The following is a 24,899-nucleotide window of genomic DNA, read 5'->3' on the forward strand; positions in this document are numbered from 1 at the left end:
AAGCATGGCTCAGGCTGTTGGAACTCTCATTAGAGCTGGGCCAATGTCAACATGATTTCCAGGGTGCCAGTTCTTTTCCTAGTCTGTGTGTCAGTATTTGGAATGTGTGCCTATGGAGGTGGGGTGAGGGAAATAGTCCTGGATAATTTAAGCTGCAGGAGTAGAGACTGAGACCCCAGGGAGTTTGTGAGCTAGGGCTGGTGCTTTCCAAAGATCTGTTTGCCCTGGTTGCTTATTGTGGTGGATTGGGAGACTGGGTGGGGGGAGGCGGGGGACTAGAATACTGCTGCTGTGTCATATTAACAGTGTGTTCTTGGATAAGGGCCTTTTTAAAAAGCCTCTGTGTGCTTGCCTATAAATAGGGATAAATTAACAATTGAGATTTTGATGGTCTGTGGTAAACACAAGCCTCAGGCATTTCTGCATCCTACATGGGCAACCATCTTGCTTTAGTGTCCCCACCCCGGCCTCAATTTGTCTGTCTCCAGACTAGCATCACGAGGAACATGAGCAGAATGGGAATGAAAGTAGTTTATTTATAATTGCGCCCAATGACCCCTGGGTAGAAGAAGAAGAGGGAGCAGAAGTGAGGCTGACCTTCTATGTGGTGGGACAGAGTTCTGCCACGCTGGCTGACCTCATGGGAGAGAGGGAGGGAAACAGGAGTGGAGAGAAATGGGAAAGAAAAGAGAGGGGTCATTGAGGGGCTGGGAGAGATGTGGGGCGGATTTTGAGAGAAAGGGGACATTCTGAGATGGTGGGGAAACTAAGAGGAGACAGATTTTGAGGGGAGAGACTAAGAAAGCAGAGGGAGCTTTTGAAAGAGTGAGCAGATTTGGAGAGTGTGAGGGTAGATTCTGAAGGGTTGCCTAGAGATTTAAGAGGGAGAGGGATTCAAAAAGGGTGTAGGGACTTGAGAGAAGGGGCCGCTATGATTTTTTCTAAAATGTCTCCAAAGCCTCACGTGTGTAAAAGGTGATTGGATCAGGGAGACACTGTACATCGGTGGATTCACCCACTCAGCAGATCCGTAGCTGATTGTTGTGTGAAGAGGCGGGGCCTGATTGGAGGAGGCCCCATTAGGGGCGTGGCTTAGAACCCTGCGTTCCCCAGTCCTCCCTGTTCCTCTTCATGGTCTCTGAGCTGCTGTTCCTTCCCTGAGCCCCTCTGTTTCCACATTGGTGCCAGCTCTCTATGGATTAAAACTTTGTGCCAAAATAAATCTCTTCCTTAAATTGTGAGGGTCAGGTATTTTGTCCCAGGGATAGGAAATGAACAAGGCAAAGCGGGGGTTGGGGTGGGTTTGAGAGATGGGGGAGAGATTTAGAGAAAGAGAGGTTTTAAACCATATTTTATTAATACATATTAGTAATACGGAATAATGGACTTTATTTTGATATATTGGTATACACGTATAGCTTGTATACTTTACTAGTACCCATTGTCCTCTTCTTCCACCTGTTTTTCTCTCCCTTTTATCATCCCTAATCTACCTTTTACTTTCCTGTCCTCTTTTATTAACAGATTTTTTTTGTATAAAAGAAAACATATTTAACTTTGAGTCTGGCTTTATGGTGGCTTCCAATTCCACCAATTTTTTTTTTTCTGCAAATGACAATTATTTTTTGTGTGACTAAATTTATAATCTATATCACGTTTTCTTTATGTGTTCATTTGTTGGTGGGCATCTAGGCTGCTTTTATATTTTGGCTGTGGCAAATTGTGTTACAATAGGCATAGCTGTTCAGATATCACTAAGGTGTTATGTTATTCTTTCAGAAATATACCAAAGAGCCATATAGTTGGCTCAAATAGTATTGCTTTGTTTACTTTTTAAAAAATTTTTAAAAAATTTTATTTTAAAGAGGATAAGACCAAGGAAAACAAAACAAATCCAAATAAACAGTATAAGTGATACAGGACTTCAAAACCTTATGAAATCAGCAATGGTTATTATAATGCCTGTTGTCTTCAAAATAGCTGCAGATAGCTTCGAACATAGTGAAAATCAACCAGAACAGAATAGAGTAGAAACAATAAAAACAAAACAATGCCACAAAGGATTTCAAAGTAAGCCATTAGTAAATTGAAAGTAACTACCATAATATGTCTTGCTATCTTTTAAATAGCTGCGCCAGGGGCTGGGGGTTTAGCTCAGCGGCATAAGCGCCTGCCTTGAAAACAGGCAGTCGTGAGTTCGATCCCCGGTACCGATAAAAAGGAAAAAGACAAACAAACAAACAAACAAAAAAGCTGTTCCTGCCTTCAGATTTAACATAATCAAACAAAACAGGAGAATAAAACCCAACCCAAAATAAAACCAATGAAAATGATATGGTTTCCAGGCGGGGATCACCTGCTGGTGAGGTCAGGTTCTCTTCCTCCCCAGTCTGCAAATGGTGCAGACTCCTGGAGAGAGGTTTGGGTGTGGCTGTCCTCACTTTGGCCGCAGCCCGTGCATGGTGCTGGTTTCCAGGTGGGGATCACCTCCTTGTGAGCTCTGATTCTTTCCCCCTGCAGTCTGAGAATGGCCCTGACTCACCTTTGTTTACTTCTTGAAGAACCTCCCTATCGGTTCCCATAGTGCTTGTAGTTTACATTCTACTGACCACGGGGAAGTATTCTATTTTCTCTACATTCTGTTCAGCATTCTTCTTCTTCATCATCATCATCATCATCATCATCAGTAATAATAATAGTAGTATTATTGATGATATCCACCTGGCAAGGGTGAGATACAATCTCAGTGTAGTTTTGCTTTGTATTTCCCTAGTGATCAAAGATTTTGAACAATTTTTGTATACTGGTTGGCCAATTATACTTCTGAAAAGTGACTTCAATTCATTTGCTTATTTATTGATTGGGTTGTTTTATGGTACTAATTTTTGTGATTTCTTTATGTATTTTAGATATCCTTCGTTGGAAGGGTCACTTGCAAATATTTTCACCATTTTGTAGGTTGTGCCTTTACCTTGTTGATTATTTCTCTCACTGTGCAGAAACTTTTAAATTTGAGGTAGTTTAATTTTTGATTCTTGCTATTGTTTCCTGTGCTATTATAGTCCTGTTTGGGAAGTCTTTGCTTGTGCTTATGGCTGCAAGTATTGCCACTACATTTTCTTCTAGCAGTCTCAAATCTTTCATTTTGAATTGATTTTAGTGCCGGGTGACAGGATCTAGTTTTAGTTTTCTGTCTGTGGGTATCTAGTTTCTCCCTAAGCATGTTTTGATCCCTAATCAAGAAGCAGATTGCTGTAGTTGTATGGGTCTTTCCTGTATCTCTGTTCTTTTTTTTTTTTTTTTTTTTTTTTTTTTAATGTACTGGGGATTGAACTCATGACCTTGGGCTTGCCAGGTAAGCACTTATGCCACTGAGCTAAATCCCCACCTATATCCTCTGTTCTATTCCATACATATATTTTTTAAAGATTTTTTTTTGTCTTTTTTGTTTTTATTGGTACCAGAGATCGAACTCACGACCGCACACTTGTAAGGCAGGCGCTTATGCTGCTGAGCTAAATCTTCAGCCCCATACATACATTTTTAAATATTGTACCATGCTGTTTTTTGTAACTATGTCTTTATAGTATATTTTGAAATTGCAAAATGTGATGCCATGAACATTGCTTTATTTTTGCTTAGGGTTTCTTGAGTTATTCTGGATTCAATATGAATTTTAGGATTCTGTGAAGAATTTGGTATTTTGTTGAACTGCATTCAATCTATAGACCACTTTTGGCAACATGATTATTTTAACAATATTCTGCTGATCCATGAACAAGGGAAGGAGCTTCTCTTTTTATTACTTTCACTGGTGCATAATTGCCATACATAATGATAACATTCATCACGGAATTTGTGTGCCTGTACCTTCCCCACTTACAAAAGTATGTTTACATCATTTTCCTTCCATTCTTGTTTCCTTTTCCTTTCCTCCCCTTCTACCTCCTTGTCCTTGTTTCCCTTCCCATTTGGACAAGTTCTTTCTACTTATCAATATCTAACCTCCATTTTGCTCCATATTTACCCTTTGGGTTCCTCACACATTAGAAACAATGCAATATTTAAACTCGTGTGTCTGAGTTATTTCACCTGTATTTATGCTCTTGAGGTATATCTAGTTACCTGAAAATGTCTCAAGTTTATCTTTCTTTATGGTAGAGTAGTATTCCATTGTATATAAATACCACATTTGGTCTATCCATTTATCTGTTGATGGGCATATGGGCTGTTTCCAAGATTTAGCTATTACAAACTGTGCTGCTATAAACATGCATACACATATATCATTGTGGAATGCTGCTTTTCTTCTCTTTGGAGAAGATAGGAAGAATAGCTGGGTCAAATGGAACTTCTAGTTTTAGCTTTTTGAGGAATCTTCATAATGATTTCCATAGTGGTTGTACCAGTTTGCACTCCCACCAACCATGGGGAAGGATTCCTTTTCCTCATGCCGTGCTAGCATTTGTCCTTGGTTGATTTCTTGTTGATGGTCATTTTTTCTAGAGTGAGATGTAATCTGAGATGTAATCTCAGTTTTTTTTGAATTTTTGAGTGTTTTTTCTTTTACATTATTACATTTTAGAGTAAACAAATTGTCAGTGTTTTATAAAGTATTCCCTGCTCCTGTGTATTCCCAAGTTCTACATATTCTAACTTCCAGTAGATTATTTCTACTTTATATTTAGATCAAATGCAATTTTTGTGTCTGTTGAAATGATCATGTGGTTTTTGTCCTTGGTTCTGTTAATGTAGTGTATTAGATTTATTGATTTGCATACTTTGAACCATCCCTGCATCTCTAGGATGAATCCTGCTCAGTCTTGGTATATAATCTTCTTGTTGATTTGCTGCATTCTGTTTGCCAGTATCTTTTTCTTTATCCTTGACGTTTTTATTATAAAGAGAATAAAAATAAGGAAAATAAAACAATAAAACCAATCAAAATCAGTATAAGTGGTACAGGACTTCAAAGCATTACAAAATCAACCATAATTACCATAATGCCTCTTCTTGTCTTCAAAATAGCTGCAGATACCTTCAGACATAATGGAAATCAAACAGAAAAGAGTAGAAGAGAAACAATAAAACAAAACAATGCATACAATAAAGGACTTCCAAACAAGCCAATAGTAAATCTAGAGTGGCTCTCATAGTATATCTTGCTATCTTTGAAATAACTGCTCATTCCATCAGATATAACAAAATCAGACAAAACAAAAGAGAATAAAACCCAACCCAACAAAAGAATGAACATGATACGAGACTTCAAAATGTTTGCTAGTATTTTACTGAGGATTTTTGTGTGTATGTTCATTAGGGAGATTGGCCTGTAACTCTTTTTGGTTGCATTCTTCTTCTCTGGTTTTGGTATCAGGGTCATGCTTCATTCCAGGAATGAGTTTGGGAGTGTTGCTTCCCTATCAGCATCATGAAAGAGTTTGCAGAGTAGTGGCATTAGACCTCCTCTAACATTCTTATAGAATTTAGCAGTGAACTTGTCAGGACCTGAACTTTTCTTTGTGGTAGGTTTTTCAATTACATCTTCAATTTCATTGACTGATATTGGGTTATTTAGAATGTTTATCTTTTTGCTTCAGTTTTGGTAACACATGTATCTAGGAATTTTCGATAACTTATGTATCTAGTTCATTTTTTCCTGAACTTTCCATCTTATTAGAGTATAGGTTCTCAAAATATGTAGTGATGGTCATCTGGATTGGTGAAGGATATGTCGTCATTTCACCCTTTTCATTCCTAATTGCATGGATTTGGATCTTTTATTTCCTTTTTTCTGTTTTCTTGAATAAGATTGGCTAAAGTTTTGTTTACTTAATCTTTCAAAGAGCCAATTCTTTGATTTATTGATTCTTTGTATTTTTTAAAGTCTCAATTGCATTAATTTTTGCTTTGCTTTTTATAATTTCCTTCATCACATATACTTTGCGTTTAACTTGCTCTTTCTCTAGAACTTTGAGGTTCAAGATTAGATTATTTATGTGAGCTTGTTCTGTTTTTCTGATGTCAGAATACACCACTATAAATTTCCCTCAGAATTGCTTTCACTGCATCTTGTGAGTTCAGCTATGTCATATCGGTATTATGTTTTAATTGTAGAAACTGTTATGGCTTATGTTCAGATTTCCCCTCAAAGTTTCATTCAGTCATAGGCAGGGTCTTTTCAGAAGTGACAGAGTCTAGAGTGTGTGATGCTAGAACTTATTCATGGTGTAGTGCTAAGATCACGGACACCAGGATAAAGGCTGTGAATTCTACCCAGTCTAAGTAGCCTGGATAAAATATAAGGGATAAAATGAACTGTGTCACTTCTTGCTTGCTTTTGTCTGGCTCCTTGCCATAGACTATTTCTCCTCTGAATGCCCTCTGTCATGCCACACTGCCTTGGAGTCAGCCAACTATGAGCTGAAATCTCCACAAACTGAGTGCTAAGTAAAACTTTCCTCCTCTAACTTTGGGTGTCACTATTTTGCCTCAGCAGCAAGAAAAGTAGCTAAGATACTTTTTCATTTCTTCCTTAATTACATCTGTGACACATTGCTTTAGGAGGGTATTATTTAATTTCCATGTGTTTATGTAGTTTTCCTGTTCTTTTGCCATCAATTTACAATTTCATTGCACTGTAATCTGACAATATGCATGGGGTAATTTCAGTTCCTTAGCATTTACGTAAAGTATGTTCTGTGAGATAGTATGCAGTGTATTTTGGAGAAAGTTCCATGTGCTTCTGAGAAGAATGTATATTCAATTGCTGTACAGAACTTTTGTACTACAAAAGTTCATTTGTTCACAGGTTTGGTTCAGCTGTTAAATGTGCTTGTTGATTTTTTTTGTCTAATCTATTAGTGCAATAGTATATTGTGCAATAGTCATTGCAGGTGTGTGAGTGCTTATCTGATTTTTCATACACATTATTGTTTGTTGTTTTGTCTAATCTATTAGTGCAATAGTATATTGTGGCCCCTCATTGCAGGTGTGTGAGTGCTTATCTGATTTTTCATACATATTATTGTTTGTTTCATACACATTATTGTTCATAGTTGGATGTGCCAGTGTTTGGTGCTTTTATTTTTATGATATCTCTTTCTCTTGGATTGTTGGCTTAACAATTATGTAGTGACCATTTGTGTCACTTCCAATTGATCTTGGCTTGAAATCCAGTTTCTCTTCAAAGAAAAGAGCAACCCTTCTTTTTTCTGTGCTCTTGTCACATGGAGTATTATTTTCCATCCTTTGACTTGTAGTCTATGAATTTCTTTTTGAGCTAAAAGTGTTTCTCATATGCAGCATATTGTTGGATCTTGTTTTTTAAAATTTTATTTTAAAATGAAAAAACAAAAGTGTTACAGAATTTCCAAACAACATGTTAGATTAACAATGATTAATATATTGCATATTGTTATCTTCAAAGTAGTCACTCATATTACAAGATATAGGCATGAAAAAATGATCAGACAGTGAAAGCACAAGCCATTCTTTTTGATGAACTACAGGAGATTGGTAGTATAGTTACCTATCTTGTGTATCTTTTCCCTTCTTTCTTTTCCCCTTTCCCTCATTCCCATGGTTCTTTCCATTGAGCAGTTTCTTCCTCTAAACTTTCACAATATCTATTATACATTTTGGATGCTATTTACTCTTGTTTCTTGATTCATTCTGCCAGGCTGTTTCTTTTGATTGGTGAATTGAGACCATTTACACTGATGGTTATAACTGATACGTACTGACTTATCTTTCTCATCATAATTGTTTTCCTGTTGCTGGTTCCCTTTATTCCCCTCTGTTTAATTACTCACTTTCCTGGTGAATTTATCCTGTCAGGATTCATGAAGTTGTAGTCTTCATTATCTCTTTCCAGAATGTCCTTCAAAACATTTTGGAGTGCTAGTTTAGTGGCCATGAATTTCTTCAGCTGTTCTTTGTGATGGAAGTATCTTATTTCTCAGTCAACTTTGAAAGATAATTTTACAGGGTACATTGATCTGGGATGGAGGTGATTTCTTTAAGGCTTGAACTACTTTACTTAAAGCTCTTCTTGACTGTATTGAGAAGTCTGCTGAAATTCTTACAGGGTTTCCTTTATAAGTGATATGTTCCTTTTCTCTAACAGCTTCTAATATTCTGTTGTATTGAATTTCTGGAACACTATTATATTCCTTGGAGGAAATTTATTTGATCATGACTATTTGGAGTTCTGCATGCCTTGTTTATCTGCATGTCCAATTATTTTTCTTGTGTGGGAAATTTCATGCCATTACTTTTGTAAACAAGTTTTTTAAAAAAAATATCATTGGTACTATCTCCTGCTTTTCTATTGACTCTAATCAATCTTATGTTACTTTTCTGTGCACTATCTAGCAGCTGTTGGTTTGCTTTTCTATGGTCCCTTTATATTTTTAGGAAATCTTTTTTTCATGATAACAGCAGTCTTCTTTTCTAGATCTGATATTTTATCCTCATGTTGGTTCATTCTTCTGTGTTTACTTTCAATAGAATTTTTAATCTCCTTGATACTTAATTGCATCATTTCATGGATTCCATTTCTTTCCTATGTTGGGCATTCATAGTTTCCATCATTTTGCTAATATCTTCTACTTTTCTTTTTTATCTGTGTCATCTCTAGACTTACTAATAATGCCTGTCAATATGGTCACCATTTCTGAAGTTATCTGAGAAATTATTTCTGATTTGATCTTATTAGAGCTTTATTCATTTGCTTAATTACTTCCACTGTTATCATTTCAGAGTGCCCAGCTGGGTGGCTTTCCAATTGTTCCGTTGCATTGCTCCCTGCGCTTAATTTTGGTAACCTAGAAGTCTAGGACTGTATCTTGCTTTCATGGCTTTTAATTTTCTATTTTTTAAAAGTTTATTTCCTGCACTGATTTCTGTAAAGTTTTTTATGGTAGGTATATTTATTGCTAGAATTGAGAACTTTTATAAAGTGCTACTTCTCAGAGATGTCTTCCAAATGTACCTTTGGGTTTTGAGTCTGTTGCGTGATTCTCTAATTTTGGGGGTATGCCCTAGCCTCTGATAGTTTGCTACTGGCTTATAGTACTTTTTGTCACTTTCAGGCAGTCTCAATCTTGGCATCAAGGAAGAACAATTGATTAGAACAATTATGTCACTTTGGTTAAAGTAGTTTTATCAGGAATAACAATAGCATCAAATACATCCTAGCAAATGACAAACTGTGGTAACTGTTAATTTAACTGAATGAACAGGATTTTTAGCTATATAACTGAATATAAAATCAGAAAATTCAGTACAGTAAATATCCCCTCAATATGGTGGTATTATGCATAGGTGGAAAAATGTAAAAGGGGTTAGAGGAAAAATAGAGAATTTGAAAAGAGAAAGGGAGTACAGGAAGGCTGCAGGCCAAAGGAAGATTATGTAATCTTTGGGAACTGGTGAAGAAGAGAGGAGGGAAAAAAGGAAGAAACAGAAACAAAACAAAATAGAACAAAACAAAACAGCAAAATCCTAAAAACAGTGTTCTCATTCTTATAAAAACAGTCAAGAAAAAGGAAAGAAATAGAAAAAAATTTAAAAAGTAAAGAAAGGAAGAAAAGCAGGAAAAAACATGTCCACTTCAGGGCATGTCTCCCTGTCACTCGTTTGCAGAGGGGGCCAGCAGAGCCCAGGTCCATGCTGACTGATTCAAGCACAATAGCCGTAGGATTATGGTGGTGGTGGAGAACTCCAGCAAATCTGGGCCTTTAGTTCCACTGAGGTTCAGGCTACTTCTGGTTTCTGGTTGTGAGTCTGGGACTTTGCCTCCTGCAGGCTTGAACTTGGTTGTGTCTCACCTTGACATTTGGAGCTGCTCGATGGAGCCAACCCACAGCTGCTCTGAGTTCTGACTTATGATAGTCCCATTTAAAAATGGCTACCAGCCAATCGCAATCTTCTGGTGGTATCTGAACCTCATTGTTTGTTATTGATTTGTATTAACATTCCATCTTTTTGGTACAATTTTCATAGGTCAGACATGTCTAGAAATTTATTCTACATTCTCCAACTTATTTGAATGATGTGTTAAGTTTTCAAAATTCTTTCTAATCAGGGCTGGAGATTTAGCTCAGCAGCATAAGCGCCTGCCTTGTAAGCATGCAGTCGTGAGTTCGATCCCTGGTACAGATAAAAAGGAAAAAGACCAAAAAAAAAAATTCTTTCTAATGTACCTGATTTCAGTTAGGATCTTTTGTAATTGTTTCTTTTTCTGCCTTTTTTGTTTCTAAATTTATTCATTTAGGTCTTCTTTTATTAGCTATGGATTTATCTTATTTTTCTTTTCAAAAAATCAACTCTGATTCATTGTTCTGTTTTTCTGTATCATTAGTTTTTGTTCTGATGTTTATTATTTTCTTCTATAGGTTTTGGTTTATTCTTCATTTCCTTTAATATGCTGGTTTGATTTGTTCTTGATTTTCCAGAACTTTGAGGTACCCCATTAAGTTATTTGTGATTGGTTGTTTTTCTAATGCAAGAACTGATAGCTATAAATGTCCCTTTTTGAACTGTTTTTGTTGTATTCCTAGGTTCTGATATATTTCTTTCTCATTTGATTCTAAGAATTTAAAAATTTCTCTCTTGCTACGTTTAGTAACCTATGGATTACTCAGAGGGTCTTATTCAATAGGTATGTGTTTGTGTAGTTTCTGTGGTTTCTTTTGAGTTGATTTCCAGCTTCATTCAATTGTGACCTGATATGTATGTTAATTTAATTTTTATACTTACTAAGACTTTGCTTTTATAAAAAATTTCTATGAGTTGCTACAGCAAGATCTATTATGGTCTATTATGTTGTATCTTATGTGATTTTGTTGCTCATCTTAAAAATGGATTCACTGGGGCTGGGGATTTAGCTCAGTGGCATAAGCACCTGCCTGGCAAGTGTGAGGTCCTGAGTTTGATCCCCATACCAAAAAAAAAAAAAAAAAAAAAAAAAAAAAAAAAAAAAAAAAAAGGATTCATTTAGCTATTTGTATCTTCTCTGACTTCATTGAAAATTTTAACTACAAATTTAAAAAAAATCCTTTGAGATTTCATTCATGTCAGTATCTGTAAAATCAGGTTTTGGGGTGAGATTTTATAGGCATCTTATTGCCTTTTTTCTCTTAATTCTTTTATTTTCATGTTGAGATTTGCAGGTGTTTGGAATAAGTATCTCTTCCTCTGTTGTGTCGTTTTTCTTTTTTAATAACATGTTTTCTCATTGTGATCTGAACTGAAAAGGTATCTTCATGTGAAATTACCTACTTAACGTGTTTTGGGTGCTAAATTTAATTTCCAGCACTTCTTTGAGAGGAGACTATGTCTACTGATAATAGTTTGAAAGCTAGCCATGTACTAACATATAAATACTAACTTTTTTACAAAGATCTATAATCTTTCATTAACCCAGGAAAAAAGAGACTAATAATATATAGTAGGCTAAAAATGAGGCATTGAGGATATTCATATTAGCAGTAAGTAACATTTTATTGTATATATTTATATGTGTATAGAGAGCTAGGGATAGAGACAGACAGACAGAGAAAAGAAGAAAATATGGTATGAGAAGCCAAGAAAGAAGGAAATATAAATGAGAAGTTAGAGAATAGACAGGGAGTTAAATCCAAGTAAAGAACTATCTAAAATTAGATAATTCTCTGAAAAAAAATATTGTGAAGTGGGAAAATGTGACAAAAAACCAAGAACATTATAGTAGCAAAAGCAGAAACTCATACACACACCTACCAACCAGACTAGCTCATAAAACACAGAAACAAGCAAAACAAAACAAAAAACCTAGGGCCAATATTGCTATTTGTGGAGGATTTTATAATGGAGTCAGTTATTAGAACACTGCCTTATGTAAGGCAGATTGTACAACTCTTTTCATTCAGAGTTCTTATCATATGTGCCGGAAGGGCAAACTGTTTAGTGTATCTGATAGACTGAGCTCCATTTCTCCTCTGTTATGATTGCTAAGGCAGAGTCGTTAGTGTTAGGGCTTACTCCATTTCTTCTGCCTGGGGATGAGGATTTAGATAGAGACTAACAGCTGCCCAACAGTCTTCCGTTCCATGCCTGTGAACTTGTCTAGATTGTGGTTGTGGTCCTCAGCCTGGGCTTTTGGAGTTGTGTCTTGCAAGTGTCTGCACTGCATCACATTCTGATATTTTGAATGCCTCTGAGCATGGCAGAGGTGGTTGGGCCTCCAGGATCTATGCTGCAATGATAAGCCAGGGGCTCCCAGTTTTGCTCCAGTTCTGGCAGATGTGCTTTTAATCTCAGACCCTCACTACCATGAAACCTCATGGGGCTGGATTCTTATGCTGACATGATGTTCAAAACGTTTTTCTTTTGAATTTTCCTCTGGCTGTCCTAATGTGCTTCTTGCCTCTTGGTTGGGCTTTACATTGCTCAGAAACCATGGCTGGGATTTTTCAGAGCTTGGAGATCAGTTTTCCGGAAGCAGTGTTTTTTCCTTTCTAGTAAACTCACTCTGTCACAGCCACTCTTCTCCTGTGCCTAAGATGTCTTAGGGAGGGTCTTTTGGTTCCTTGTGAAGAAGTGGCCTTTGTTTCTTATAAAAATATAAAAAATATGGGAGTTTCTGTTCCTGGGCTCCACCTCCCAAGGCAAAGGGGTGGCTTCCCATCCTGGCTCTTCATTTCCTGGTTCTTCATATCTAGGCAAAGGAAGCTTCTAAAATGGCTCCCTCTCCTGGCATCATCTAAACACTCTAGGAAATGCTTAAAATTATTTTTTCTATAGTCAGTCATGTGGCAGAACTTGGGTCACCCTTCTCAGGCTGCGTATCTGTTCTGCAGTGGAGTGTGCATTTCCTTTTGAGTTTCAATGCAATATTTAGATAAACAACATGACATCAAGCTTACATTCTTAAGAGTATACTTAGATTTTTTGTCTTCCATCTTGCAGAGGGGGAGACTCCTTCCTCCACTGAGTTACCATATGCTAATTATTGGTGTAATATTTCTATTTTTAACATATTGTTTGAAATACTAATATTCTGGCTTTGCCTGTTATTAGTTTGTAATGGTCCCTCTAGTTCTTTATGCATTCTGCATACCTGAATATCCTAGTAGCTATCCTAGAAGAGCTTGCATTATGCTTGTGTCTACAGGGTGGTATCTAGATGATGTCTAGATAGTTGTGTCTAACCTCATGTATCCCTAAGTGGCATTTTTCAGAGGTGGCTGGATCTAGAGTGTGTGGTTCTGGAATAAAAGGTGTGTGATTACTAAATCAGTCCACTGAGTGAGCTGGCATATTCTGGGTGTGGATAATGGGAAGACCCACGATGGGTGTGAGTGCTGTCCCCCTAAGGGCGTGTGGACTGGATGGGCCATCAGGGACCAAAAGGGCTGCGGCCATTGCTTGCTATGGCCTCTTTTTTACTACTTCACTGCTTTGCTGTCTTCTGCCTGCCATGACCTGTTTCTCCTCTGCCTTGGAGCCAGCCAGCTATCAACGGAAACCTCTGCAAACTGTGAGGCAAATCAACCTTTCCTCCTTTAACTTTGGTGTCAGGTATTTTCTTTCAGTGATGAGAACAGTAAAACAGGCGAGAGTATTGTTGTCTCTAGTTTGTGATGATCCTGCTTCCCTGAGAGGGAAATTTTGAAGGAGGAGAGAGAATGCAGAATATTGTCGAAACTCTTTTAATATATAGGCTTTCAATAACTATTGATTTTCTCAGGACTTTGCACCCTAGACTATCATCTTGCCTTTGGCTATGAGGAAAAGAAAAAAGGGAGATTGAGACAGACCTCCAATGTAAGGAACATTAGGGAAGTCTCTCTCCCCACTATGCCTCCTGGACATGTGGCTAGGACTACATGAAAAGATATTCTAATGAGCTATCCACCATCTCATCTCATCTCTTCTCTTGTCTTCTCCCCCCCCCCCACCCCTTTTTTTTGAGACAAGGTCTCACCATGTAATGAAGCCTAGCCTTGAACTTGTTTATGTAGCCTGGGCTGGCCTCAATCTCATGGAGGTCTTCCTGCTTCAGTCTCCAGAGTGATGGGATTAAAGGTGTGCATCACTGGGCCTGGCTGTCCACTACCCTTATTGGCCAAAGTGCTAATCTTGGAAAGATCTCCAGCTGAAATAATATTATGGCCTGGGATTTCAGGCTGTGGCATTCTAGCAGGAGCAACTGACAAACACAGATGTATGCAATAAGCACCAAGTCTTTTGAGTTCAACCCACGTTGTGCAAAAGCATTGGACGTTCAGTAACCAAAATAGCTTTATGGATGTGTGGAGGTCTGCATTTGAGATGTGGCTTTGAGCAGGCACTACAGGTAGAGGACTTGGATTGAGAAAAAAGTAAGCATGTACCTTCCATAGTGGTGAGCAGTTAGTAAGAGTTCCTGTGAGCATGGATTCTGAACTTGACATGGTAAAGTAGTGAGGTGATGAGGACTCTGGGAGCACCTGATTTGGGAGATGGAGGATAATAGAGCACTTGACTCTTTGCTTATTTATTTCAGGAGTTATCTCAGCATCCTTCAGATTCATTTCCTATCACCTGCTTTCCCTCCACACATCCCCAATCTATATTTATGATTTGCTAATTCTTAGATAGTCAGCAGGTTTTCACTTGACTTCCTAGTGCCTTTAATTATCCTTTTGAAGAGCTGAATTGCTCTGGGTTTTAACACATCTATTAAAAAGCAGTGCTTTTTTAGTGATAGCTTGAGCAAAAATTTCAGGGACATTTCAGTGAAGTAAGTGTACTCAAGGATGAGAATCACAAATTAAGGAAAAGTTGGAGCTCTTGAAAGTCCTCCAGGTGAACCTTCTTAGTTCATAGGGTAAGAAAAGTCTCAGCATAAGATGTGTGCACATTCAAGAGCCCATATAGAGTGCTCCTATCTCCTGACTCCAAATCCAGCTGGAAGCTTTTTAAAGTATATCATGGAAGTAGAGTAACATAGTTGTTGACATTTTAGAAGTTGAGAAACTTGAAATTTCGTCTTGATTCTCAACCACATACTTGCCTGTTTGGGAAGGGTACCAAAGCTCGGTTTGCCCAGATGCAAAGAAGCCAAGTGGGCAAACACTAGCCTTTGCAGGGAACGAAAAAAGATGTGTGGTCTCTGGGTGTCCCATTTTATCAGGAGCAGCCATCAGTGGGGTCTTCTAACTACTGGTCTTCATTTCCTCCTCATGGTCTACCAACCTGACTTGCAAGCATAGTAGCTTTGGGGTAAAGAAATAGATGAGTTACTAAGATGGGTCATGATGGTACTAAGACCATGGCTTGAGTGATACCCTCTGCTTGTTTAGAGCCAACTGATGGATGATGGGGCCAGGATGTGATATAAGAGCCTACTTGGGAAGGTGCCAGTGGGCTTATTTGATAGAGACTCCTATTAAGCCATACCCTGAGGTTTCATTTTCAATATGGCACAGATCTTTCAAATTACTTTCCCTGAACACCAGACAGGAGGCAGGCTTATACAGTAATTATGAATAGCCAAGGTAACTCTTATCTTCTGCCAACCTGTATCCTTTTTATTGGTCTCTGTTCCTTGCTCTTTAAAAGGAAGAGGCCTTCCTTTTACAGGCCTAGCAAATTTTATGTTGCCTGGAGCTCTTGTGTTCCCTGCCAGACTGTTATAAATGGGAAAGCAAACACATGCTTCTTCTTATACACTTGTCTCTTGCATCCAGTAAAAGGATAATTGCTTGTAAGTGCGTGTGTGTGTGTGAAAAAGAGTGGGGCCATTTTAAAGACGGGACCGTGGGCTCAACAGCAGAAGTTGGTGGGGCTTCGGAATTCATTTCTACCTCTGCAAAAAGAACTCTGAGTGTGCCTTTTTAGTGGTCCAGCCTATCCTTCAGCCTCAGGCTGTCATTCTGCAAACAGGGTGATGCGAGGAGACCTGGAAGGATCCATAGTCAGGCAGATCTATCCTACATCATGCACCATGTGGCCTGATATTTTAATTTGTCTTCTGGATTAAATCTTATCATTTTCAAATATCTAAACATTCATGGAGAAAAGTAACCAAGACAACCCTGTAACAGATACCTGGCGATGTGACAGGACCTGTAAGGAACTTGATACCTGTCTTATGGAAGTTCCTAAACTTCCCTAAGCATGGAGCGGTAGTGGCAAACCAATGGCACATGTGGGATTTTTTTTTCTTAAAACATAAGATATTAACATATGAGTTGTCCCAGCAATGAAAGTCTAATACAGTATCCTTATGCCTCAAAAGGCTTAGAGTGTGTGCGTGTGTATGTGTAGGTTCATCATCTTGCCAGATAGTGGGGCAGGCCTCATATCCTCACTTAGTTCTCATAACACCAGCCTCATATATGCTTTTTAGCATCAACAGTCACGAGAGTCTTGAGTGCTGTAATACGTCTAGCACGAGGAACATGGTAGGGCACAAGGTTCCAGGGGCTCTCCTTCATGGAACTTTCTACACTGTGAGTGTGTGTGTGTTTGTGTTTGTGTGTGTGTGTGTGTTTGTGAAAGAGAGTGCAAGTGAGCAAGAGACAGACAGACACAGAGAGACTTAGATACTCACAGAAAGGGTCAATTCTAGGCCTTGGGTGTACCTCAGACTAGCCCTACACTGGTACCAGACTTCCCGAATAGCTTCTGGAACAATGGAGGCAAACCTCTTAGAGACAAGTGTGACCAAATTGCTACCCAAATTCACTTATTTATCACAAAGAGCCAATGTTGCAATTAGACCTGAATATTGACATTTTAGTTTAGAAAAAACCCTCAACAACTCATGCATTAATATCTTACGTTTTCTCATTGGTGGGACAAAATACCCAGTACCAAAATTAAAGGTTTATTTCTTAAAGTTTTTGGAGATTTCAGCCTATAATCAGTTGGCTTCAAGACAGGGTGGCATGGCACTGGGGCAGCACTTCAAGGCAGCAGCCAGAGCAAAAGGAGAGAAAAAACCTCTTCTCCTGGCTAATACTGTACACAAAACACCCCATCCCCCATGGTGGGTATAGCACTCACAAAATCCCCTTGCCTTCCTTTGCATAGGAGGAGGATATTTACAAAGTAAGAACCTTGGCTCCCTGCTGAGTCTCCCAGTTAAACTTCTAAATTGCTCAAGTTAAAACAATGTATCAACCATAACAGGAGTTAAACTTTATTAGATAAATGGATGCATGTATAAGCAAATGAATACAAGAAGGATGAATGGATTAGGAGAGGGATGAAAGAGTATTCAGAACTAGTGATAATAATATAACGAAAGTAATAATAACTTCATGGCAGACAATTATGGAAACCGTGTTTATTTTTTTTAAAAAATATGTCCAGTCAGTAAAAGATTACACATGTATAAAAATGTACTAAGTACAATCATTAGCATTATATTACAGAGGAATAGTTGTTACAACTTTTTCCTCTGAATAAGATGGCACAGTGGATGGTCACAGTTGGTTTGGTTTACAAAGGATGGCAAGAGTGGGTGACCAGTTGGCCCAGTTTCTCAGGCTATTGAACTTGTAAAAAATGGAAAGGTCCTAGGCAAACTGGGATGGCTCATCATGCAAGAGAATAGTAGTATCAGAACACTGGACTCAGTTTGGTATGTAGGTAGAGATCACAGACATTTTTAAACTTTCCCATCATCTCTTTCCCCCTTCATTGTGAAGCAAAAATACTGAGTGCTATTACAGAGTGTTACTGCATTCAAAGAGTCCCATCATTGGGTTTCATGTAATTTTTTTTTTCTTTTTATCGGTATCAGGGATCAAACTCATGACTGCATGCTTGCAAGGCAGGCACTTATGCCGCTGAGCTAAATCCCCAGCCCCATGTAGTTTGGATTTGATCCATATGCCAAAGGACAATTCTAACCTGATTTGGAAGTATGGAACCCTACTTCAGGGCTCCTGGATCCCAAAGAATACAGGGAAAGAACAAAGACAAATTCATATCTCCTGTTTACTTTTCTGACAACTCCTATCTGGGTCTATTAGTAATAGGCAGGAATTACGTGGGGAAAGGAAGGAGCCTGGTGCCAAGTTTTGACTGATTTTCTCACTTATAAAAGGTTCAGATGCTTACTGCTTTGCATGGTATGTTTCTATCCCTTCCCTCTATCTTCACATAGCATGCACAGAGTGTCCACTGCTGGTTGGTGCTGGCATCATTGTATGGCAGAGGAGGTATGGGAAATACAGTGTAAGTATGGGCTCTACCATGATAGTCCAAATGGCTAAGTCCACATTTTCCAGGGAATGGTCAGCTCAGTCTGCCATTGGCTACCCTGATTGTTGAGCTGAGTTTGGGCCTCTTTCTGAGGTATCTTTACTCAAGTGAGAGGCTAATTCATGGTTGGTGGCTTTTACTCATGGGCTCAAATAGTTGTCACACTTTCTCCCAGTCTATAGGCACTAATGTAAGCAGGGGAGGGTTCAGGAACTCCTTGTCTTTAAAAGATTAAGAATAGGTATTGGTGCCCACCACAGACCTACTTGCTCTTGACACACCTCATTAGAATTTTATATTCTGTCACCCTTTTATTTAAAACTATTTTGAGCTATTGAACATTTTTGGTAAGATAGGGATGTGTGAAGTACTTGTTCCTTATGAAGTAAGACTTCCCAGGACTCCTTAATTTAACTGAAGCATGGGTCAGTGTTATCCTGGTGGCAGTACCATAATTTTGGATGAGCTAAACAGGTGTAGGGCTTAACAGTAGCCATACCCCTTAAGATGCCATTGTTTGGCCTGAGTTCCTGTAGCATATGGGGCTATTATGAGGGTCTATGTGCTAATATCTCCAGAACTTTGAGTTTTTCTGTTCTGTGAACTAAATGAGGATGGGTAATTTTATTTTAAAATAAAAAACAATTTTAGGGAAAGAGTACTTGTAACTGCTTGGATGATCCCTTGTGTGGTAACACATAGGATGTGTTGTACATTAGTTACAACAGGGATCTCAGGAGCCCGAGTTCCCTTTAGCATATATGTTCTTCTAGCCTCTTACACTAGTTATGAATCTACAATCCTCAAAAGTGTCTGTGGTACTGAATTCAAATCTAGTTTTCATAGGTAGGTGTGGTTTCCGTGGGTCAGAGACCAAAAGCAGACCCAACCCTCGGTGACGGGAGGGATGCTGAACCTTTCTGAGCCATCACTGCAGCCTTGAGATGAAGCCCTCGTGTGCAGGTGTCTTCTGAGATTTGAGCTCCTGACACGGAGGGGTGAGGTGATGGAGTGACAAGCCCAGTGACTTCCCGGGCTGATCCTGCCCAGGCTGATACGCTTCCTGGAATCCCATGGCTAGTTCCATTGTGCTGCAGGCTTTAGTTAGCTAGAAAGTGATGAGAATGTGTTTGGGCTAAAAACTTGCAAAATGAAACGCAACAGAAACGTAGTTTTCTATGTAAACTCCGTTTGTAAGATTCGCTGCCTGCCAGCAAAAGAAAAACTGGAGGTAAACTAGTTTTTCAGTCTTTCTTTGTTTCTTTTTCTTTCTTGGTCAAACTCCTTGAGCCAGTACTTGCTCTTAGGAAATCAAGTCTAGTAGAGAGGGAAGAAAAGGGCTGGCAGATCCTTTCCTCTGTGGACAGGGAGGGTCCTGGATGTCTGGGTCGGTGACAGAGATCTTTCCAGTGTGGGCAGGTGGCTGCAGCCCGCTCAGATGGTCAGTGAGCTCTGGGAGCGGCGATGGCTGCCTCTGCTCAAGGGTCGGCGCACGTCATTCTGATCCCTGGAGTAGGCGTCAGGAACCAGTGTCCTGTGAGGCTCCAGAAGGTGCTGACCAGGTGACAGTTTAGTCAAGGGGCTCCCCAAGCATGGGTCCTCCCCCCTGCCCTCTCTGCTGCCTCTCTGTCCGTGGAGCATCCGCTTGGGGGGGCTGGAGCTCTTCGGGGTGCTGGTTCTGAAGTCCTGCTGTGGGACGGGTGGTGCTGGGCGGTGGGGAGTCTGAGCCACTTCAGTGACAGGAGCAGGCCTCTGCTTGCTTCTCCAGCTCTGGATCTCCAGGTTTCTTTTATCCTCAGGCAGTTTGTCAATTTTCTCAGCTTTTGAGATGAGAGACTTCCCATAAGTGCCTTGGACAGACAGGAAGAAGTACCTGATGGAAAACAGAAGGATAAAGATAGTGTTTGTTTCTTTGTTGATTCCTTGAATTTCAGCATTAAATGGGGGGCCTTAGCATCTAATTCTTTACCCAGAGCAGGATCCAATTGGTTACACTCCCGAGCAATGGCTAGCAAATCTAACTCTGGGGGCTTGTAGTGTCAATGAGCATATCAGTGACAAAATAGCTCATATTTATTGAATATCAGGAATATTATCAGTTATCTGTATTGTTACCTCATTCTTCTAACAATTCACTTGGTTTGGTACAGACACGGGTTATGTTTCCATCAATGACAGGTCACATATATGGTGGTGGGCCTAGATTAAATCACCTAGGGACAGAGCCAGCTTAGTTTATGTCAGTATAGTCTGTGGGGTTTGCAGTATGATGAAAGTTTCTAACGATACATTTCTCAGAATGTACTGCTGTTGTTAAGTGATGCATACTTATCCATCTTCATCTATGTACAGATGTAGACACTGAAGGCACCAGGAGATTCATTGATTCATCTAGAGCTGCACAGTGGCCGAGCTAGGGTTGGAACAAAACACCCTGGATCCGGAGGCTTGTCTCTCATGTACCAGGTACAAGGTCTTCCATTCTAGTTTGAATCTACTTTAATTTTGGCAAGCTTAATTGCTTTGTAATTTGACCCTTTGAGAAACTTGATAATTTAGGTTTAACATAGATTTTTCCCAAGGATCCATGTACCATGCTGACTTGAAGGTGCCATTTATTAACAGTGGTTTCCAGATAAGGGAACTAAATGCTCAGGTAAGGAGGGGAGATTCCCAAGGTCTCCTGAGAAGTAAGAGATCTGTGTGTTGACTGAATCAGAACTCCTTCCCTCCTGCCAAGCTGCTTGCAGCCTGAGGTGTAGAGTCCGACCTTGAGAGTCTCTATCTCTGTCTGCGGTTTTTTCCTTGTTGCAAATTCAGTCAGGGGAAAGTGTGACAAGGGAAAGTGTGCTTCCCATATGCAGCACATGGGAAGCATATATCAGCTGTGATAAAGCTCTACGTATGCTCCATCCAAGAGTCAGTTTCTTTGTCTAAAAAGTAATGTATCCCAGAGTACAATGGAGGTCCTTTCCAGAGATGTTTGCTTTAATTTTTGAAGCCTTAGAAGCAGAAAGGCTTCCATTATTCATGGATACCCCACAGTAGGTAATGGGTTTCTGAAGACCACGGTAGACCCCACAAAGTCAGATAAACTTTTCATCAGTCTTTCTCAACCCACAAGTAAGGTAATAGGGGCCATCTCTGAGCTTCAGGAGAGCTGATTTCTTATCTGAACACTAAACCTTACCCCCAAGCCATCAAATTTTTCTTTTGCCTTCCATCAATTTATCCAACAAATACTTGTCAACTTCCCTGAGGTGCTGTGCCACAGAGTTAAGTTTAGAACAGGACAAACAGTTCTTGCTCTCATGTAGTGCACGAATATAGTTAGAAGAGTCCAGAGAGGGTTAAACATCTCATCTGGAAAACTTCCTTGAGGAAGAAGCATTTAAGCTGAAGACTGAGTTTGTGTAGGATACAGGCAGGCAAACGGGCAAGAATTAAAACCCAGGCACAGTGGTTATAATGTGGAGAAGGGAAATATGGCAAATGCTGGGGGTCAAGTTTTGCTTTTTGTGCTTTATTAGAAAGGCCTGGGGGAGCCATTAGGGCATTATAAATAGGTGACTTCACTTTGATACAATGATAAGGGATCATAATAAAAAACCCAATGGAAGAATACTGAATTCATTTGGGGTGAAACACACGTAACCTATTGGTATTGGCGACTATAGAAATGAAAATAACAGGTGGATCTGAGAAGTTTTTAGTAGGCAGAATATGCAGGACTGGGTGCTATGCGAGGGTGGGGGTGAGGCCGCAGAAGATGGCTCGGACAGCTTCCCCAAGTCTGCCTTGGTTCTGAAGGAGGAGCATTTGCTGAAAGGTTTGCGGATGAGCCAGGTTCTTGGCATGGCTGTGGGGATGGAGGAAGGAATCACAGATTACATTACAGATGTTTCCCAGTTTCCTCAGACTTCAGGAGCCCAGTGAGGTGATGAATAGGTGGGTAGAAAGGCATGTCTGGAATTCAGAAGAGAGGTCAGGGCTGGGAGTTCGTAGTGAAGATTCATCAGTTACAAATGATTTAAAAACCCTCCACAGTGACTGCTGTGTTTGTGAAGTGAATATAAAGTTAGAATGTAGGAGGAGAGATCAGGATTAATGCATACCGTATCAAGGATATAAGTCAGCAAAGAAAAGAACAGAGAAGTAGAAAAAACAAAAAACAACAACAGAAAACCCCAACTAAGTGTGTGGGGTCACCAAAGCCAGGGGGCTGTTGCCTTCTACTTTACCTAACTATGAGGCTGTACTGAGTTTTGAGGCTGTTATTGACTTTTGTTTTAACTGTAAAATAACATATACATCGGCATTTCTAACTCAAAGGAATTCGTACTATTCTTTTATACTGGTTGAATTAAGATCATGGTTTGTGAAGTCACGGTTAGAAGGCTAATTTTCACATGTGTGGTGAGTGCCATCGATCTCCAGTATGATAAATGGAGGTTACAACTTTAAGTGATCAAATATAGTTTTCTACATCACACATTTTATCACATAGATTTCAATAAACTAACAGGAATTGTTCCAAGTTGGCAGTCCTTACAACTATTAAAATAATCCTTTCACTGTGAGAGGAAATCTCTTTGCCTTCTTTAGTAAATAGAATTTAGCAAACATTCAACTTTTATCATGGTAATGCGGAATAAGCAAAGATTTAACCTATGCGTCAGGGTAGCCACCAAGTAAATATTTGCTAACTTTTCTGTCAGGCAGACTGTTGGTCTTTCAACACACATGTGTCAACATGCTGCACATTTTTCTAGGATCTTCATTAAACAGCTGCTTTAGCTTTGTAGACTCTGGGTCCGAATGTGTTTTCTAGTAAGTCTCATATAAGGAATGGGGGCTTATAAATTTATTTTGCCTACTCCAAATAAGAATTGAAATACAAGAGCTCAGTCCTTAGCTAGTAGTGATTATCATTATGTTTAATGTCAAAAGTGGGGAACAAAAATGTTTAATTACATATTTGATACCTTTTTCCAACCAGAGCTTGATCCTTATGGCCCCTCTCAGGGGAGCACTGAAGAGAAACTGGGTGGCAATGTGCCCTGAGGCTTAATTTACTCCCTGGCTACACTCTGAAGTCTCTCTGTTAGTACCAGTCAGTATCACCTGTATTATGGGCAGATATACCCAAATCATCCATTGAATTACAGACTCCTTAAGGGCAAGTGTCCTGTATTATTAATCTTTCTTCAATATTTGCTTTTTTTTTTTTTTTATGGTACCAGGGATCGAACTCATGACCTCACACTTGCTAGGCAGACACTTATGCCGCTGAGCTAAATCCCTGGCAGTATCTGCTATTTCTTCAGCTGAATGCAGACCATGTGATGGGGAGTGTGCTGGGTGACCCTTCCATACAGATGAGGATCCTTTCTCTGCAGAAGCTGATGGTCAGAGAGAGATGAACAGACACTTTCTAGTCAGGGGGTGGGGAAACTTTATGCAAGAGAGATACTCAGGTGATGGAGGCAGAGGAAGGGAATTCACAGAAATTCTGGAAATGGTGATGCTTAACATAACATTAGAGCAGGAAGAGGCTGGGCAAGAGGAGGAGCATTACAGACAGGTCAGTGTAAGATAAGGGAGGGAGGTGAGAAAGCCTGGAGTCCTGGGTGTGGAATCCAAAATTTGAAGGAAAGAGTAGGGAGAAGAGGCTGCAGTGACCTGTAGGGACCAAGTAAGGCGGTCATACACACAACAGTTACTTAGAACTGAACTACTGTTGTTGGTGTTCCCTGGTGTAACGCTGTTTGCCATCCTGGTGCTTTTACATTCCAACTCTGCATATGAGGTCAAGGCTGTGAGCTGGTTTAGAAAGAAGAAATGGAGACTGGCATGGATTAAGCAAATGGAAAAACTTATTAAAGGAAGCAACATGGTTGGTAGTTTTCTGCCTAATTTTGGAAGAGAAAGTTCTGCCCAATGTTGGATTGTCCACTGATGATACCTTTATACTGCTAAGAGCCTGAATTTTAATGTTCAGAGTGATGAGATTCTGAGGATGGAGAAAAAGTGATACTTTGTCCATGAGTTCCCATTGCCAACCAAATTCACTAATTTTTCTTATCAGAATATTCACTGGAGAAGAGAACATAGGTCTCTGAGTCAGGAGGATCTCACTTTCACTAAGATTTGCAGAGTTGTGGACACATCTTGGTTCTTTGTGGAACTGCAGGTTTTACGTGAACAAGCAGGACTAGAACCAGATTGCTGTCTAATTCTTAGCTGTTCAGAAAAGACAATAAATACTGTATGAGGGTGTACAGGAGAGTGAAAGTCAGGGAAAGTATCATGGAAAAGCAAAGCATTATTGTTGCTATTCTGGAAATGAAGGATTTTAGGCTGGAAGCATCAGGAGCAGTCTGTGGGCCATCAGTGCTTTCGTTAGCTAACAAAGTTTTGTATGTTATGTGTGTTTTGAACAAATTTAAGTAATAGTAAAAGCCAGAGACTGAATGTCAAATTTAAACTCCTGGGAAAATTCTAAAGCTCTGGAATGCTTCATTTGAGATTTCCTTGTGTCTGTGATAGGGAGACTCTGAGGAGTTTTCTTCCATTGTCTGAATGTCACCAGCTTGTCACAGTTGCTTGCTGGCCCTTTAGGTATTTGGCAAGAGACTCCTTAGCTAATAAAT

The 24,899-nt window shown here is 39.4% G+C and overlaps 1 protein-coding gene and 1 long non-coding RNA gene across 4 annotated transcripts in view; one reads left to right on the forward strand and one right to left on the reverse strand.

Annotated features, from left to right (window-relative positions):
* Window positions 1-24,899, forward strand: part of LOC134471604 (uncharacterized) — a 155,093-nt gene that overhangs the window by 19,085 nt on the left and 111,109 nt on the right. Inside the window, exon 2 of the long non-coding RNA XR_010041082.1 lies at window positions 20,599-20,712. This is a non-coding gene — a long non-coding RNA (uncharacterized LOC134471604). The remainder of the gene's footprint in view (window positions 1-20,598; window positions 20,713-24,899) is intronic.
* Window positions 17,309-24,899, reverse strand: part of Atp10b (ATPase phospholipid transporting 10B (putative)) — a 306,922-nt gene continuing 299,331 nt past the window's right edge. For all 3 annotated transcript variants that reach the window (XM_063230738.1, XM_003473343.4, XM_013156194.3), the window contains one exon: window positions 17,309-20,119. In XM_063230738.1, the coding sequence (XP_063086808.1) occupies window positions 19,681-20,119 (439 nt within the window). In that variant the 3' untranslated portion in view covers window positions 17,309-19,680. The remainder of the gene's footprint in view (window positions 20,120-24,899) is intronic.

The sequence above is a fragment of the Cavia porcellus genome, unplaced genomic scaffold, assembly GCF_034190915.1.
Source record: "Cavia porcellus strain 051 isolate PalLab524CR breed Dunkin Hartley unplaced genomic scaffold, mCavPor4.1 scaffold_19, whole genome shotgun sequence".
Lineage (NCBI taxonomy): Eukaryota > Metazoa > Chordata > Mammalia > Rodentia > Caviidae > Cavia > Cavia porcellus.